General features: G+C 39.0%; 1 protein-coding gene across 1 annotated transcript in view; it reads left to right on the top strand.

The window, feature by feature from the left end:
• The window catches only part of LOC100301650 (calcium-activated potassium channel subunit alpha-1), a 202,141-nt gene that overhangs the window by 109,908 nt on the left and 72,156 nt on the right, over positions 1-20,077 (top strand). Inside the window, exons 6-9 of the mRNA XM_036956335.1 lie at positions 9,806-9,881; positions 11,703-11,778; positions 14,588-14,758; positions 18,288-18,379. Coding sequence (XP_036812230.1) covers positions 9,806-9,881; positions 11,703-11,778; positions 14,588-14,758; positions 18,288-18,379 — 415 coding nt within the window. The remainder of the gene's footprint in view (positions 1-9,805; positions 9,882-11,702; positions 11,779-14,587; positions 14,759-18,287; positions 18,380-20,077) is intronic.

Genomic DNA, 20,077 nt, shown 5'->3' with positions numbered 1-20,077 from the left:
CAATGGACTAGTCTCAACCTCCTCAATGGATTAGTCTCAACCTCCTCAATGGACTAGTCTCAACCTCCTCAATGGACTAGTCTCAACCTCTGCAATGGATTAGTCTCAACCTCCTCAATGGACTAGTCTCAACCTCCTCAATGGATTAGTCTCAACCTCCTCAATGGACTAGTCTCAACCTCCTCAATGGACTAGTCTCAACCTCTGCAATGGAGTAGTCTCAACCTCCTCAATGGATTAGTCTCAACCTCCTCAATGGACTAGTCTCAACCTCTGCAATGGATTAGTCTCAGCCTCCTCAATGGACTAGTCTCAACCTCCTCAATGGATTAGTCTCAACCTCCTCAATGGACTAGTCTCAACCTCTGCAATGGATTAGTCTCAGCCTCCTCAATGGACTAGTCTCAACCTCCTCAATGGACTAGTCTCAACCTCCTCAATGGACTAGTCTCAACCTCCTCAATGGACTAGTCTCAACCTCCTCAATGGACTAGTCTCAACCTCCTCAATGGATTAGTCTCAACCTCCTCAATGGACTAGTCTCAACCTCTGCAATGGATTAGTCTCAACCTCCTCAATGGACTAGTCTCAACCTCCTCAATGGATTAGTCTCAACCTCCTCAATGGACTAGTCTCAACCTCCTCAATGGACTAGTCTCAACCTCTGCAATGGATTAGTCTCAACCTTCTCAATGGACTAGTCTCAACCTCCTCAATGGATTAGTCTCAACCTCCTCAATGGACTAGTCTCAACCTCCTCAATGGACTAGTCTCAACCTCTGCAATGGATTAGTCTCAGCCTCCTCAATGGACTAGTCTCAACCTCCTCAATGGATTAGTCTCAACCTCCTCAATGGACTAGTCTCAACCTCTGCAATGGATTAGTCTCAGCCTCCTCAATGGACTAGTCTCAACCTCCTCAATGGACTAGTCTCAACCTCCTCAATGGACTAGTCTCAACCTCCTCAATGGACTAGTCTCAACCTCCTCAATGGACTAGTCTCAACCTCCTCAATGGATTAGTCTCAACCTCCTCAATGGACTAGTCTCAACCTCTGCAATGGATTAGTCTCAGCCTCCTCAATGTATTAGTCTCAGCCTCCGCAATGTATTAGTCTCAGCCTCCTCAATGGATTAGTCTCAACCTCCTCAATGGATTAGTCTCAACCTCCTCAATGGATTAGTCTCAACCTCCTCAATGGACTAGTCTCAACCTCCTCAATGGACTAGTCTCAACCTCCTCAATGGACTAGTCTCAACCTCCTCAATGGATTAGTCTCAACCTCCGCAATGGATTAGTCTCAGCCTCCTCAATGTATTAGTCTCAGCCTCCTCAATGTATTAGTCTCAGCCTCCTCAATGGATTAGTCTCAACCTCCTCAATGGATTAGTCTCAACCTCCTCAATGGATTAGTCTCAGCCTCCTCAATTGATTAGTCTCAACCTCTGCAATGGATTAGTCTCAGCCTCCTCAATGGACTAGTCTCAACCTCCTCAATGGATTAGTCTCAACCTCCTCAATGGACTAGTCTCAACCTCCTCAATGGATTAGTCTCAACCTCCTCAATGGACTAGTCTCAACCTCCTCAATGGACTAGTCTCAACCTCTGCAATGGACTAGTCTCAACCTCCTCAATGGATTAGTCTCAACCTCCTCAATCGACTAGTCTCAACCTCTGCAATGGATTAGTCTCAGCCTCCTCAATGGACTAGTCTCAACCTCCTCAATGGATTAGTCTCAGCCTCCTCAATGTATTAGTCTCAGCCTCCTCAATGGATTAGTCTCAACCTCCTCAATGGATTAGTCTCAACCTCCTCAATGGATTAGTCTCAGCCTCCTCAATTGATTAGTCTCAACCTCTGCAATGGATTAGTCTCAGCCTCCTCAATGGACTAGTCTCAACCTCCTCAATGGACTAGTCTCAACCTCTGCAATGGATTAGTCTCAGCCTCCTCAATGTATTAGTCTCAGCCTCCTCAATGTATTAGTCTCAGCCTCCTCAATGGATTAGTCTCAACCTCCTCAATGGATTAGTCTCAACCTCCTCAATGGATTAGTCTCAACCTCCTCAATGGACTAGTCTCAACCTCCCCAATGGACTAGTCTCAACCTCCTCAATGGACTAGTCTCAACCTCCTCAATGGATTAGTCTCAACCTCCTCAATGGACTAGTCTCAACCTCTGCAATGGACTAGTCTCAACCTCCTCAATGGACTAGTCTCAACCTCCTCAGTGGACTAGTCTCAACCTCCTCAATGGACTAGTCTCAACCTCCTCAATGGACTAGTCTCAACCTCTGCAATGGATTAGTTCACAGAGATACAGTGCCTTGCGAAAGTATTCGGCCCCCTTGAACTTTGCGACCTTTTGCCACATTTCAGGCTTCAAACATAAAGATATAAAACTGTATTTTTTTGTGAAGAATCAACAACAAGTGGTACACAATCATGAAGTGGAACGACATTTATTGGATATTTCAAACTTTTTTAACAAATCAAAAACTGAAAAATTGGGCGTGCAAAATTATTCAGCCCCTTTAATTTCAGTGCAGCAAACTCTCTCCAGAAGTTCAGTGAGGATCTCTGAATGATCCAATGTTGACCTAAATGACTAATGATGATAAATACAATCCACCTGTGTGTAATCAAGTCTCCGTATAAATGCACCTGCACTGTGATAGTCTCAGAGGTCCGTTAAAAGCGCAGAGAGCATCATGAAGAACAAGGAACACACCAGGCAGGTCCGAGATACTGTTGTGAAGAAGTTTAAAGCCGGATTTGGATACAAAAAGATTTCCCAAGCTTTAAACATCCCAAGGAGCACTGTGCAAGCGATAATATTGAAATGGAAGGAGTATCAGACCACTGCAAATCTACCAAGACCTGGCCGTCCCTCTAAACTTTCAGCTCATACAAGGAGAAGACTGATCAGAGATGCAGCCAAGAGGCCCATGATCACTCTGGATGAACTGCAGAGATCTACAGCTGAGGTGGGAGACTCTGCCCATAGGACAACAATCAGTCGTATATTGCACAAATCTGGCCTTTATGGAAGAGTGGCAAGAAGAAAGCCATTTCTTAAAGATATCCATAAAAAGTGTAGTTTAAAGTTTGCCACAAGCCACCTGGGAGACACACCAAACATGTGGAAGAAGGTGCTCTGGTCAGATGAAACCAAAATTGAACTTTTTGGCAACAATGCAAAACGTTATGTTTGGCGTAAAAGCAACACAGCTGAACACACCATCCCCACTGTCAAACATGGTGGTGGCAGCATCATGGTTTGGGCCTGCTTTTCTTCAGCAGGGACAGGGAAGATGGTTAAAATTGATGGGAAGATGGATGGAGCCAAATACAGGACCATTCTGGAAGAAAACCTGATGGAGTCTGCAAAAGACCTGAGACTGGGACGGAGATTTGTCTTCCAACAAGACAATGATCCAAAACATAAAGCAAAATCTACAATGGAATGGTTCAAAAATAAACATATCCAGGTGTTAGAATGGCCAAGTCAAAGTCCAGACCTGAATCCAATCGAGAATCTGTGGAAAGAACTGAAAACTGCTGTTCACAAATGCTCTCCATCCAACCTCACTGAGCTCGAGCTGTTTTGCAAGGAGGAATGGGAAAAAAATTCCGTCTCTCGATGTGCAAAACTGATAGAGACATACCCCAAGCGACTTACAGCTGTAATCGCAGCAAAAGGTGGCGCTACAAAGTATTAACTTAAGGGGGCTGAATAATTTTGCACGCCCAATTTTTCAGTTTTTGATTTGTTAAAAAAGTTTGAAATATCCAATAAATGTCGTTCCACTTCATGATTGTGTCCCACTTGTTGTTGATTCTTCACAAAAAAATACAGTTTTATGGCTTTATGTTTGAAGCCTGAAATGTGGCAAAAGGTCGCAAAGTTCAAGGGGGCCGAATACTTTTGCAAGGCACTGTAGGTGCGAATCAGACAAGTGTCTCTTGTGCCATTAACAAATGTATATACAGAGCATTCGGAGGGTATTCAGACCCCTTCCCTTCTTTGTTGTTACGTTACAGTCTTATTCTAAAATGGATCACATATTTGTTTCCCTCATCAATCTATACACTATACTACATAATGACAAATTGAAAACATGTTTTTTGAAATTTATGGCAAAATTATAAAAAAATAAAATAAAAAAAAACACTGTATTTACATAAGTATTCAGACCCTTTGCTATGAGACTCAAATTGAGCTCAGGTGCATCCTGTTTCAATTGATCATCCTTGAGATGTTTCTTCAGCTTGATTGGAGTCCAGCTGTGTTTACTTTTTAAAATTTAACCTTTATTTAACTAGGCATGTCAGTTAAGAACAAATTCTTATTTACAATGACGGCCTACCTCGGCCAAACCCGGACGTCGCTGGGCCAATTGTGTGCCGCACTGTGGGACTCCCAATCACAGCCAGATGTGATTCTGCCTGGATTTGAACCAGGGACTGTAGTGTATTGCACTGAGATGCATTGAAGGTTCCCAATAACACAGTGGCCTCCATCATTCTTAAATGGAAGAAGTTTGTAACCACCAACAGGACTCTTCCTAGAGCTGGCCACTCGGCCAAACTGAGCAATCAGGGGAGAAGGGCCTTGGCCAGGGAGGTGACCAAGAACCCGATGGTCACTCTGAGGGAAAGATGAATGGAACAAAGTACAGAGAGATCCTTGATTAAAACCTGCTCCAGAGCTCTCAGGACCTCAGACTGGGGTGAAGGTTCACCTACCAACAGGACAATGACCCTAAGCACACAGCCAAGACAATGCAGGAGTGGCTTCGGGACAAGTCTATGAATGTCCTTGAGTGGCCCAGCCAGAGACCGGACTTGAACCCGATCAAACATCTCTGGAGAGACCTGAAAATAGCTTTGCAGCGATGCTCTCATGCAACCTGGCAGAGCTTGAGAGGATCTGCAGAGAAGAATGGGAGAAACTCTGCAAATACAGGTGTACCGAGCGTGTAGCTTCGTACCCAAGAAGACTCGAGGTTGTCATCGCTGCGAAAGGTGCTTCAACAAAGTACTGAGTAAAGGGTCTGAATACTTATGTAAATGTGATATTTCCGCTTTGTCATTATGGGGTGTTGTGTGTAGATTGATGAGAATTTTTAAAATATTTAATCAATTTTAGAATAAGGTTGTAATGTAACAAAATGTGGAAAAGGTCAAGGGGAATGAATACTTTCTGAGTGCGCTGTATATATATTTGCTACTGCTCGACAAAAAAATGTATCGACCAAACAATCGACCAGTCGACTAATTGGGGTCAGCCTTAGTTGGAAGTAAACTGTTACAGATGCCAAGATACTACTACAGTTAACTGCTTATAGTCTACCCTCCAAGATACTACTACAGTTAACTGCTTATAGTCTACCCTCCAAGATACTACTACAGTTAACTGCTTATAGTCTACCCTCCAAGATACTACTACAGTTAACTGCTTATAGTCTACCCTCCAAGATACTACTACAGTTAACTGCTTATAGTCTACCCTCCAAGATACTACTACAGTTAACTGCTTATAGTCTACCCTCCAAGATACTACTACAGTTAACTGCTTATAGTCTACCCTCCAAGATACTACGACAGTTAACTGCTTATAGTCTACCCTCCAAGATACTACTACAGTTAACTGCTTATAGTCTACCCTCCAAGATACTACTACAGTTAACTGCTTATAGTCTACCCTCCAAGATACTACTACAGTTAACTGCTTATAGTCTACCCTCCAAGATACTACTACAGTTAATTGCTTATAGTCTACCCTCCAAGATACTACTACAGTTAACTGCTTATAGTCTACCCTCCAAGATACTACTACAGTTAACTGCTTATAGTCTACCCTCCAAGATACTACTACAGTTAACTGCTTATAGTCTACCCTCCAAGATACTACGACAGTTAACTGCTTATAGGCTACCCTCCAAGATACTACTACAGTTAACTGCTTATAGTCTACCCTCCAAGATACTACTACAGTTAACTGCTTATAGTCTACCCTCCAAGATACTACTACAGTTAACTGCTTATAGTCTACCCTCCAAGATACTACGACAGTTAACTGCTTATAGGCTACCCTCCAAGATACTACTACAGTTAACTGCTTATAGGCTACCCTCCAAGATACTACTACAGTTAACTGCTTATAGTCTACCCTCCAAGATACTACTACAGTTAACTGCTTATAGTCTACCCTCCAAGTTAGTTCTATACCTAACTGCTAATAGGTTACCCTTGGCAACATACTAAGTAATTCTGTTGATTGCTGTTGCCTAGCTACTCTACAAGTGGAGTTTCCATGCCTAATGATTCTTAGTTGGAAGTTCAACTGATTTAGTTTTTGATACCTCTGGACAGAAAATAAAACCAGTTTGTTATTCCAATTAAATCCAAGCCATTGCTGTTTGAGTAAGTAACTTTGTAAGAGCCTTGTATGGATGAAACCCAGGGAGCAACAGAACATTACCCATTTTAGAAAAGACAGCAGCTAATTTCTGATCCAAATGCTCCAGTTTTTTACTCATGAGCTGTACAAGTAAACACAGAAATGGGCTTTTACCGTCCAGCTGTCCACTGGAGCTAGCCTTAACGATTGCACTTAAAGATATGCTTTTGAAAATGTTTTATTCTGTTAATCTCGCTGGAAAGGTTTTATGTTGTGTCTTGATTCTGGACATTGTGATTTCACTGGAAATCTATAGGCCTACGATGTTCTGATATGACTTAGCAGACCCATACAGGAAAAGACAGAGACCAATCAGACTGTGAGGCAAGTCTGTCCCGTTACTACCAGACAATGTACAGTACATCTCATCAGACAGCAGTCACTTTCTGTCATAGACAGTCATTTTAGGGTAGAACGTATCGTAACTGCTCAAAACTGTCACCAGAAAGAATGTGTATCACCACGTGACGTGTCAGTGCCCGAGTCAAACTCTGTCTAGAGCTGAGAGGCTTTAGCAATCATTCATTGTGACCCTGAATTAATGACAACTGCTGTTATAAAAGATGACTGCCGGCTATTGTCACATACCACATAGTATCTCAAAGCAGGAAAAGGAAGCAATCCTACTGTACAACAGACTGAAAAGCATTACATTACATTACGTTACATTGATTGAAAGCTACCGTAATAGTATATTTATTCATACGGTATCATGGTGAGGATTATGGCAGCTTTTCAATCAAGGAGCTCAAACAAGGAGCTCAAACAAGGAGCTCAAACAAGGAGCTCAAACAAGGAGCTCAAACAAGGAGCTCAAACAAGGAGCTCAAACAAGGATCTCAAACAAGGAGCTCAAACTAGGAGCTTATGCTGTAATATCCCGATGGAACAGAACAGGGGCTTGTTTTCTGTTTGACCTACACCACTGATGATCATAACGAGGATACTACAGTATCTGTGGGAAATCTGATCCCGACACGCCTACAGAACATGTTTTATTTGATCTCTTCTTGGTGGACAGAGACATGTTGCGCCCACCTGCTCCTCTTCTTCTCTGCTGTCTGAGATGGATACCGAGAGCCTGTGATTGATTCCTTGTGTGATAAAGGAAGGGGAAAGAAGCAGGGGATAGATAGAGTAAGCTGTTGTAAGGAATTGGGTTACGCTGGATACCAGGGGATGTTGTGAAGCCTTTTTAAACAGAACCATATCTACACACTGACTCAGCGAGAAACGCATCAACTGGGAAACGTACTATGGATTTCAGGAAGCTTTGCCCGACGTAATTATTTGTCAAAAGATATTAGACATCATGATTCTGACTAAGTTGTTAGTGTACAGAGGGCCCGATGGGGGCACGCGCTCTGCGACGTTTCAGAACACGCGGCGTTCTTCCAGAACGGCTACAGGGTCAAGACGGAACAACAACAGCAGGTCGTGGAGAAAGAGGACCGGAACAACCTGTGTCTTCCTGCTTCTTTCACAGCTGGCACAGCGTTTTCCCGGGTTAGGGAAGGGTTTGGCCAGCCGGGTTTTCCTTGTCTCATCGTGCTCTAGCGACTCCTTGTGGCAGGCCAGGTACCTTCGGTCGTCAGTTGGAAGGTATTTTCTCCGACACATTGGTACTGATAGCTTCCAGGTTAAGCAAGCAGTGTGTCAAGAAGCAAGAAGAAGCTTGGCATGGTGGTGTTTGGGAGGACGCATGGCTCTCGATCTTCGCCTCTCCCGAAGTCCATACGGGAGTTGCAGCGACAAGACTGGCTGTCAGTAAATGACAGTACAGTTAATGTGACAGTGTTATGTAAAGGAAGTGTTTCTAGACATTTTTTCATGTTACGGAACCAATTTAATATTTGATGAACAGGAAATGAAGAAATGTAAGAAATTTGGATTATTAAGTTATTCTAAAGTGAAAAATCTACTTGGTATATACATTAGTGAGTAATTATCTTATTTAACACAAAGGGGAAATTTGGTTGAGTGAAAAAAATAGGTTACAACTTAAAATATCGGTTTGTTAATAATCAAATATAACAGCATAGAATAATTTATTTGGTATCGACAAATTTAGTGTATTTCAATTGAGATCTAATTTACTTGTAACCAGTTGTTGACACATTTTTTGTTGTAGGTTGATCCAAAAGAGTAATTTGTTTACAGTGCAGGACTTAATCAGAGTCATGAACACCATGGTACACAGCTCTAGTGCTGGTAGATGAAAGAGGTTTTAGTGGCCTAGAATTGTGCAATATTGTAATGTTTTTTTTAGTAACTTTCTGGGAGGACATTTCATTAACTATCCAAGTTTACATAATCTGATGTTATAATTTAGGGATTTATGGACAATAATCATTGAGAAAGGAGGAAAATACAATTCTAAAACAAATGTAAATAAATATTCCCAGTGGCACAACGTTGACAACACAGTAGGCTTACGTGTACAGTGCATCTGCTGTAGTACACAGTTATCCCCAGCAGGGCATTGTGGGATTGAAATACAGTTGCATGCCATACTGAAACAGCATTCGGTGCTATAACAATAAGCAATTAATTATTTCACATCCATTTGTTGGATGATCAGATTATACTCTCTCTGTGTGTGTGTGTGTGTGTGTGTGTCTGTGTGTGTGTCTGTGTGTGTGTGTGTGTGTCTGTGTCTCTCTGTGTGTGTGTGTGTGTGTGTGTGGCACAGACCTTTGAAGGTAATGATGCAACAGCTTGTGGCAATTCACCTTTGACCTTGAGCACTTGGAAAGGTACTTAGATATTTTTTTTTTATGGCTACAAATGTGGGATTATTTGACGTCATGGCTGTTGACCCGTCTAAACTGGGCCGGTCCACCTGTCTTTGGTCCGACTAATCCAGGTTTTCATCTCTTGCTTTTTCACTCTTTTAGTCCTTTTTAGTAATGAAAAATGATTCTGGTAGATGCTCGTGCTTTGTGATTTAGTGAGTCTCCCGAGATGTATTACTCTGTATGAGACGTTGACGTTGCATTTATTCCTCAGAAGATTCTTTGAGTTGTTTTGAATAAGGTTTTTAAATATTTTTTGTTTTGTAGTCTCTGCTACTTGCTTCTCTGCGGATGTTTTGAGAGGCCCTGTACCTTGGTTGTGCTTTGGTGCTGCTATTTTTTTTTAAAGGGCTCTTTAGTTATTATCTATGAGTCCATTAAAGATTTTAACGATGGATGAAGGCCTCAAAGGTATGCAATTTGGTGTGCTGTGATTTTACTTGCTTTTGTTTACTGTGTACAGGCGAATAACAATGACTCGATGTAAATAACATGTAACAAAGAATTCACTCTGAGTAACTTGTACTTTTCTCTTACACAGGCTTACGGTTTTTAAGGGCCTTAAGATTGATACAGTTCTCAGAAATCTTACAGTTTTTGAATATATTAAAAACAAGGTAAGTGCATTTTAATGTTCTCCACGTTCAGTGTCTTTAGGTTAACTAGAATTAGATTTGTATTCATTCTAATTAGTAGTATTTCAAAAATGTGCATGCGCTATGTTATGACAATGTTTGTAATTCTGACTTCATTTGTGATGAATATTGACGCAGTTTTACAATTATACAATACATCTACTGGCTCTTCTGATACTGCGGGCTTTTTAATGCACAGTGGGCTTTTTAATGCACAGTGGGATTTTTAATGCACAGTGGGCTTTTTAATGCACAGCGGGCTTTTTAATGCACAGCGGGCTTTTTAATGCACAGTAGCTACTGGACATGTGTTAAATATAGAACTTAATCTCAGAACTTGTGCAACTTTGTTATTGGATCAAATATTTTTGTTATTGACAGCTAGTCAAGTGAGCATGGCCTACTTTCAGTCCTGCTGGATAACTGGGGGGAACAGTTTGGTATATCTCTGTCATATTTTGGGAATTAAATCATTTACCGTATTGCATTATATTGTACTGCTATGATAACAAGCAAATCATCTATTTCATTTTTTAAAACTAAAGGGATTACATGTCGTTCTTTAGGATGTATAATATATCCTATATTCAATTTTTCTTCAATTCCAAATGGATTCTGAATTGATGATTCTGCTCTTGGAAACCTATTGGACATGATGCAGCATGATGAATTATATTGTTTACCCTACTGCTTTGAATTAAAGCTTTGTGAGGCACAGATGTCAGGAAGAGCTTATAGCTCAACAAAATGCTTCAGAATAATCCCCAGACTCATTAACTGTGATGAAGGTAAGGGCAGAGCAGGACAGAACAAACAGTGCATAAATGGGCTGGGGTCAGGCCAGACTAACACTGGACAGGACAATGCAAGTCACTGTAATATTACCATAGGAATACACAGTAAAGACTGTAACATTACCATAGGAATTTACAGTAAAGACTGTAATAGTACCATAGGAATTTACAGTAAAGACTGTAATATTACCATAGGAATATACAGTAAAGACTGTAACATCATAAAATTGTTGTTTTGTTGCTGTTACATAATATTGTGGGTTGAGCAGCTCAGTGTGTAACCAGCTATCACCCCTTATCCTAAAGGAGGTTCTATAACCAGATATAACAAGCTATCACCCCTTATCCTAAAGGAGATTCTATAACCAGATATCACCAGATATCACCCTTTATCCTAAAGGAGATTCTATAACCAGATATCACCAGATATCACCCATTATCCTAAAGGAGATTCTGTAACCAGATATCACCAGCTATTACCCATTATCCTAAAGGAGATTCTGTAACCAGATATCACCAGATATAACCCTTTATCCTAAAGGAGGTTCTATAACCAGATATCACCCTTTATCCTAAAGGAGGTTCTGTAACCAGATATAACCCTTTATCCTAAAGGAGGTTATGTAACCAGATATCACCAGATATCACACTTTATCCTAAAGGAGGTTCTATGCCCAGATATAACCCTTTATCCTAAAGGAGGTTCTATAACCAGATATCACCAGATATCACCCTTTTTCTCAAAGGATGTTCTTTAAACAAAATCCCCCGGTAGGCACTTATAGTGCAAGGGAATATAGTAACAACTGGAGAAACCAAACTACTTTTTGTTATGTTCATGACTATATTACGGCACTGTTTTGACAAACAGGTCAATCAAAGTGCTACCGACATTTTATTACCAAATATGGATCCTGTACACTTCTTTTAAACCTTCACAAGGCAGGTATGTTGGTGTTCAACACTATCAATGTTCATTGATATTGTCTGGCTCTCTTGTTTTCAATAGCAATTCCATAAAACTGGTGAACTTGTGTTCAATCTTCATAAGCACATGGCTAACAGCTGCAGGCTTCATACATTTGGTGAGTTACCCAGCACCATAAAGGCGAAACGGAAGAACTATATGATTGTAAATATATAGTCTTTGACACATCTAACAGACATCAATTTAAGTAAAGTGTTGTACAACCTAGCCCCTTTAATACTGCAGTGGGCTAAATCAGGGTCACACAGAGTGTTTCTTGGTTGTCTTAAACAAATCTACTTTGAAACAAAAGTATACACCTCAAACACATGGTTTAAATAAAGAAGACACCTGTACCATGTCAGATATAGAGTTGAAATGTATTTCATTTTGAGTTTGAATCCCAATATTACACTTTATATACATCACAGAAGACTGAAATATAATACAACCGTTTGATATAGAAACACAGGTAAAAAAAAAAAAAGTTTATTAATTAGGAAATTGTGAAAAATATGAATAACATTCCACCCATGGCACTACTAGAGGGAGGATTGGTAATTTGCCTGCAGGAAAGGAATACAGACATATCCTACAGAGATATCCTACATACAGTAGTCATCCTACAGAGCTATCCTACAGAGATATAGCTACAGAGATATAGCTACAGAGATATCCTACATACAGTAGATATAGCTACAGAGATATCCTACAGAGATATCCTACAGCGATATAGCTACAGGGATATAGCTACAGAGATATAGCTACAGAGATATCCTACATACTGTAGATACAGCTACTGAGATATCCTACAGAGATATCCTACAGCGATATAGCTACAGAGATATAGCTACAGAGATATCCTACATACAGTAGATATAGCTACAGAGATATCCTACAGAGATATCCTACGGCGATATAGCTACAGAGATATCCTACATACAGTAGATATAGCTACAGAGATATCCTACAGAGATATCCTACAGCGATATAGCTACAGGGATATAGCTACAGAGATATAGCTACAGAGATATCCTACAGAGATATCCTACGGCGGTATAGCTACAGAGATATCCTACATACAGTAGATATAGCTACAGAGATATCCTACAGAGATATCCTACAGCGATATATCTACAGAAATATCCTACATACAGTAGATGTAGCTACAGAGATATCCTACATACAGTAGATATAGCTACAGAGATATCCTACAGAGATATCCTACAGCGATATATCTACAGAAATATAGCTACAGAGATATAGCTACAGAGATATCCTACATACTGTAGATATAGCTACAGATATCCTACAGAGATATCATACAGCGATATAGCTACAGAGATATAGCTACAGAGATATAGCTACAGAGATATCCTACATACAGTAGATATCCTACAGAGATATCCTACAGAGATATAGCTGCGGAGATATAGCTACAGAGATATAGCTGTACAGATATCCTACAGAGATATAGCTACAGAGATATTCTAAATACAGTAGATATCCTACAGAGATATCCTACATACAGTAGATATCTTACCGAGATATAGCTGCAGAGATATCCTACAGCGATATATTTACAGAGAAATCCTACATACAGTAGATATCCTACAGAGATATCCTACATACAGTAGATATTCTTCAGAGATATCCTACAGACATATCCTACATACAGTAGATGTATCCTACAGAGATAGCCTACATAGATATCACACATACAGTAGCAATCCTACAGAGATATAGCTACAGAGATATCCTCATACAGTATATATCCTACAGAGATATCCTACAGAGATATAGCTACAGAGATATCCTACAGAGATATCCTACATACAGTAGTTATCCTACAGAGATATAGCTACAGCGATATCCTGCAGAGAGATCCTACAGAGATATCATACATTCAGTAGATATCCTACAGAGATATCCTACAGAGATAAATCCTACAAACAGTAGATATCCTACAGAGATATCCTACAGAGATACAGCCACAGAGATATCCCACAGAGATATCCTACAAACAGTAGATATCCTGCAGAAATATCCTACAGAGATCCTACAGAGATATCATGCATACAGTAGATATCCTACAGATATATTCTACAGAGATATAGCTACAGAGATATCCTACAGATATATCCTTTAGAGATATCCTAAATACAGTAGATATCCTACAGATATATTCTACAGAGATATAGCTACAGAGATATCCTACAGAGATATCATATATACAGATATATCCTACAGACATATCCTACATACAGTAGATATCCTACAGATCTATTCTACAGAGATATATCCTACAGAGATATAGCTACAGAGATATCCTACAGAGATATTATACATACAGTAGATATCCTACAGATCTATTCTACAGAGATATAGCTACACAGATATCCTGCAGAGGTATAGCTACAGAGATATTCTACAGAGATCCTATAGAGATATCCTACATACAGTAGATATCATACAGATAAATTATACAGAGATATAGCTACAGAGATATAGCTACAGAGATATAGCTACAGAGATATTCTACAGAGATCCTATAGAGATATCCTACATACAGTAGATATCCTACAGATAAATTCTACAGAGATATAGCTACAGGCATATAGCTACAGTACTTTGATGCATGTTATACCTGTGGAATAAGTCTGTTTTTAGAATGTGTAGGGCCTCTAGATGGTAGCATAGTCATTGCTTCTGAAAATGTAAACGTTTATTACAGTTCTGAAGACAGTACATCATTGATAAGGTGTGAGTCACAAAGTAACTCAGAAATAACTGAGTAAGTAAGTAATAACTCAGATGAGTGAGTTGAGAGAGTGAGTTAGTAAGTTGTAATACAAGATTGATTACAAGAAAAAGGCTCTCTGTATGTTCCTCTCTTTCAATATCCAGTATTGTGACCTTTGTTCTAGGTGGAAAACTCAGGGGATCCTTGGGAAAACTTCCAAAATTCCCAGTCACTTTCCTACTGGGAATGTGTCTACTTACTGATGGTTACCATGTCCACTGTGGGCTATGGAGACGTGTATGCCAAAACTACCCTGGGACGACTTTTCATGGTGTTCTTCATCCTCGGTGGTTTGGTAAAAAAAACAAAAACTCTCTTATTTTATTTATACCTAACCCGCTTGCTTCTATCCTTCATGCATACGATCACACCTCCAGCCATCACGATACCTATCCACTGCTGCCCTTAACAACAGCTGGGAAGTCTCCGCACTTCAAAAAGCCTGTTGAAAATCAAAGCTCTATTGTTGTCTTGTAGTTGATGTTTTTCTGTGGCTGAGTTACCCATGGCTGTTTATTATTGTCAACTTCATTATATTTGTAAGTATTATACGCCTATAGTACTTATTAAATAATAATTGTACTGAAGGTATACACATTTACTTGTATTAGTATATTTTTTTATAGTTTTATTTCTGAGTAAATACTGAATTGCTATATGGTTCAAACCGAATAAGATTGTTTTTTTTAAAATAATTTCCACTGTAAACTAAAGTAATGTGTGGTTTCAGATCACTCAATGCTTGAGGTCCCCTCCCCAAATTCCAACAAACACAGTGAAAGGAGTGATCTATAGACCAGCGGGATGGTCAACATGACACATCAGTTTAGACCATTTACACACAGCAGACACTTAGCATGATGCAACCAAAACCATTCAGCTATTATTATGTTGATTTGACTTGATTATTTCTATTTATGGATAACAATGGAAGAAGGCTTAGTTCAGACAGTAGTACAGTACTACTACAGTAGTCAGTTCAGACAGTAGTACAGTACTACTACAGTAGTCAGTTCAGACAGTAGGACAATAGTACAGTAGTTAGTTCAGACAGAAGTACAGTACTACAGTAGTTAGTTCAGAGAGTACAGTATTACAGTAGTCAGTTCAGACAGAAGTACAGTACTACAGTAGTTAGTTCAGACAGTACAGTATTACAGTAGTCAGTTCAGACAGTAGTACAGTACTACAGTAGTCAGTTCAGATAGTAGTACAGTACTACAGTAGTCAGTTCAGATAGTAGTACAGTACTACAGTAGTTAGTTCAGACAGAAGTACAGTATTACAGTAGTCAGTTCAGATAGTAGTAGAGTAGTTAATTCAGACAGTAGTACAGTACTACAGTAGTTAGTTCAGACAGTAGTACAGTACTACAGTAGTTAATTCAGACAGTAGTACAGTACTTCAGTAGTCAGTTCAGACAGTAGTACAGTACTACAGTAGTTAGTTCAGACAGTACAGTATTACAGTAGTCAGTTCAGACAGTAGTACAGTACCACAGTAGTCAGTTCAGATAGTAGTACAGTACTACAGTAGTCAGTTCAGATAGTAGTACAGTACTACAGTAGTCAGTTCAGACAGTAGTACAGTACTACAGTAGTTAGTTCAGACAGAAGTACAGTAGTACAGTATTACAGTAGTCAGTTCAGACAGTAGTACAGTACTACAGTAGTTAGTTCAGACAGAAGTACAGTATTACAGTAGTCAGCTCAGACAGTAGTACAGTATTACAGTAGTTAGTTCAGACAGTAGTACAGTATTACAGTAGTCAGCTCAGACAGTGTTACAGTACTACAGTAGTTAGTTCAGAGAGTAGTACAATACTACAGTAGTTAGTTCAGAGAGTAGTACAATACTACAGTAGTTAGTTCAGAGAGTAGTTCAATACTACAGTAGTTAGTTCAGACAGTAGTACAGTACTACAGTAGTTAGTTCAGACAGTACAGTTATACAGTAGTCAGTTCAGACAGTAGTACAGTACTACAGTAGTTAGTTCGGACAGTACAGGACTACACTAGTCAGTTCAGACAGTAGCACAGTACTACAGTAGTTAGTTCAGACAGTAGTACAGTACCACAGTAGTTAGTTCATACAGTAGTACAGTTATACAATAGTTAGTTCAGACAGTACAGTTATACAGTAGTCAGTTCAGACAGTAGGACAGTACTACTACAGTAGTCAGTTCAGACAGTAGTACAGTACTACAGTAGTTAGTTCAGACAGTAGTACAGTACTACAGTAGTCAGTTCAGACAGAAGTACAGGACTACAGTAGTCAGTTCAGACAGTAGGACAGTACTACAGTAAATAGTTCAGACAGTAGGACAGTACTACAGTAGTCAGTTCAGACAGTAGGACAGTGCTACAGTAGTTAGTTCAGACAGTACAGTATTACAGTAGTCAGTTCAGACAGTAGTACAGTACTACAGTAGTCAGTTCAGATAGTAGTACAGTACTACAGTAGTCAGTTCAGACAGATGTGCAGTACTACAGTAGTCAGTTCAGATAGTAGTACAGTATTACAGTAGTCAGTTCAGACAGTACAGTTATACAGTAGTTAGTTCAGACAGTACAGTTATATAGTAGTCAGTTCAGACAGTAGTACAGTACTACAGTAGTTAGTTCAGACAGTACAGTACTACAGTAGTCAGTTCAGACAGTAGGACATTACTACTACAGTAGTCAGTTCAGACAGTTGGATAGATCTACTACAGTAGTCAGTTCAGACAGTAGTACAGTACTACAGTAGTTAGTTCAGACAGTAGTACAGGACTACAGTAGTCAGTTCAGACAGTAGGACAGTACTACAGTAATTAGTTCAGACAGTAGTACAGTACTACAGTAGTTAGTTCAGACAGTAGTACAGTATTACAGTAGTCAGTTCAGACAGAAGTACAGGACTACAGTAGTCAGTTCAGACAGTAGGACAGTACTACAGTAATTAGTTCAGACAGTAGTACAGTACTACAGTAGTTAGTTCAGACAGTAGTACAGTATTACAGTAGTCAGTTCAGACAGAAGTACAGGACTACAGTAGTCAGTTCAGACAGTAGTACAGTACTACAGTAGTTCAGAGTATTATCAGTGACATTACCAATCACTCTTTTACCCAAGTTTAGTTACATGTATGAAAGTTATATTATATAGTTTATATACATGTATACAATACTGTAAGTCAGTTATGTACACTTTGTATATACTGTAAGTTTATACATTATAATTACAAGTCAAATTTAAGCATAAAGGCCTCAAATCTATTGGATAAACACATTTTTCAGCTAATTTAAATTTGCAGATATGTTACGGTAGGCTGTGCTATTCAAATCAACCTGGCATAAGTGTTTGTTGGACAAAACATGGCATATAAGGTTTTTTCCTTCCTTTTTATTACTTGAAAACTTTTTCAATAACAGATTGGGGTACAGTGTCAACTGTGTCATTTTCCTGCTTTTTTCCTAACTAAATATCCGTAAAAGCTAAGTTAAATTTCCTGACATTTTTTTTCTTCTTCATTTGCTTATCATACTTTTATCCCCCTAGAATCTGAATATGATTAACATTTACATAATTTCAGATTTTGTTCTAACTTTTACTATAAGGTAGTAAGTAATCTGACTTGTTCTATCCGTCAACTAATTGTATCGAGAGAAATTAACCTTTTTTTTTGTGCAAATTTTCTATTCTATTATTTTTTCTATTATTTTTTTTCTAGAATTTTCAGATTTTACGGATATATTTGAAGCAAAAATAGACGCCCTGCTCTCTCTCTCTCTCTTTGCCTATCTTTGTTTTAGTCTCTTCTTCTCTCTCCTATCTTCTCCTTAGGCCATGTTTGCGAGCTACGTCCCTGAAATCATAGAGTTAATAGGAAACCGCAAGAAATATGGTGGTTCCTATAGTGCTGTTAATGGGAGAAAGTAAGTATTACCGGGAGGCTCTACTGCCTCTGCCGCAGTAGAATCGTCCTCTGCATGCCCTTCTGTTTCTCTGTTCCATGCATGTAGGCCATGTTTGCTCGCTACGTGCCAGAAATTGCTGCTCTCATCCTTAATCGGAAGAAATACGGAGGGAGTTATAACTCGACCCGAGGCAGAAAGTAAGTCAAACAAATAAACAAACAAACAAAATGATTGTAAAAGGTGTGGTTTTGGTGTGACTTCTCAAATTGCCCCCCCCCCCCCCCTCTCCTAAAGAGGAGTACCAGTAAATTATTCTAAAATGTTTTATATTGAAAAGTTTAGACCTTTTAAAAATATATATTTTTTTTTAAGTCACACAGGTGACTGGAGAGTTTGGCCATGAAAAGCTTATGCTGTTGTTTTGTACCGGTATTCGTGTGCTAGCCGTCATCGTGTTAAAAGTATTATTTGCTATATGCTTGAACGTTTTACTCATTTATTTACTAGAATGCTTACATGTTTGTGTCTGTGTTTTGTGGTTGCCGGTCATATGCATCTTACCACCCACCACAATGCACATATTATTATTATTTATTTTTTTGGGGGGGGGGGCACTTAAAGTCAGGACTGATTCCAACTAGAGTTGTAGTCATTTTATATAGCATTTCTAAATTCATGAATATAATTGAATTTTTAACATTATATGCTCTATCTTAATGACAGAGATGATGTCATTGAAAATACTTCACAATTAAAAAAAATTAATAATGACTAGTGTCTTAATTAAGTGTCCTGGGAAACAGACCTACAAAACGGGACTAACCTTTAGTTAAATAATCAGCTAATCTAAATCTAATTTATTCCCAGATGATTTCAAGTGAATGTTAATAAAATGGTCTACTTTTTTGTGTCTTTTTCATGTCCACATACGCTCTGGCACGTTCCTCGCTTGCTTCCAGTTTACTTTTATTTCCTTGTTTTTTTGTGTTTCCACCAGTTCATTTGATTTTCCAAGCCCTGCTACATTCCTGGCCTTAATCTGCAGTCAGACCTACAACCTAAGGGGCCAAATACTACCTTGAGATGTGTGCTCATAACTCAAATTTCCATGCAAATCTCCCATTGACATCAATCAATGAATGATTATATGCAGAAATTCAAGTTACAATATGTGTATCTCAAAGTACAGTAGGATTCATCCCTCTGAACAAACTTCTCTTGGCTCGTTTTTACAATTTTTTTGTTGTTTAATTTGTTGTGGATAATTTTTTGGGACTTTCTTTTAGTCAAGTCTCTTCAGCCAGCGTCTGATATGGTAATTTATATATTTTTTTAGTCAAGTCTCTATAGCCAGCGTCTGTTTTTGGTAATTTATTCTCTTCTCCTTTCTTCTGCTTTCTGAAGGATGTGTATTTCTGTTTCATGTGATTCGTATTCTTATCTCTCAGTCCTACTGTCCTAGTATATTCCCCTTTTTCATACCTTTTCATATACAAATATGAATAGAATTTATCTGTAATATTCACATAAAGACCCAATTCTATAATGTAAACAAGATACAATATGATAAATAAGAAATGTAATAAGATACACAATGTTCGATTTATTTCAAAATCATGTGCAGGTATGTGAGAAGTTGTTAGTAGAAATTACTTGTATCTACAGTGGGGCAAAAAAGTATTTAGTCGGCCACCAATTGTGCAAGTTCTCCCACTT

The sequence above is a fragment of the Oncorhynchus mykiss genome, chromosome 20 (genome assembly GCF_013265735.2).
Source record: "Oncorhynchus mykiss isolate Arlee chromosome 20, USDA_OmykA_1.1, whole genome shotgun sequence".
In the NCBI taxonomy this organism is placed as follows: domain Eukaryota; kingdom Metazoa; phylum Chordata; class Actinopteri; order Salmoniformes; family Salmonidae; genus Oncorhynchus; species Oncorhynchus mykiss.
This window is presented reverse-complemented; position numbering and strand designations above follow the sequence as displayed.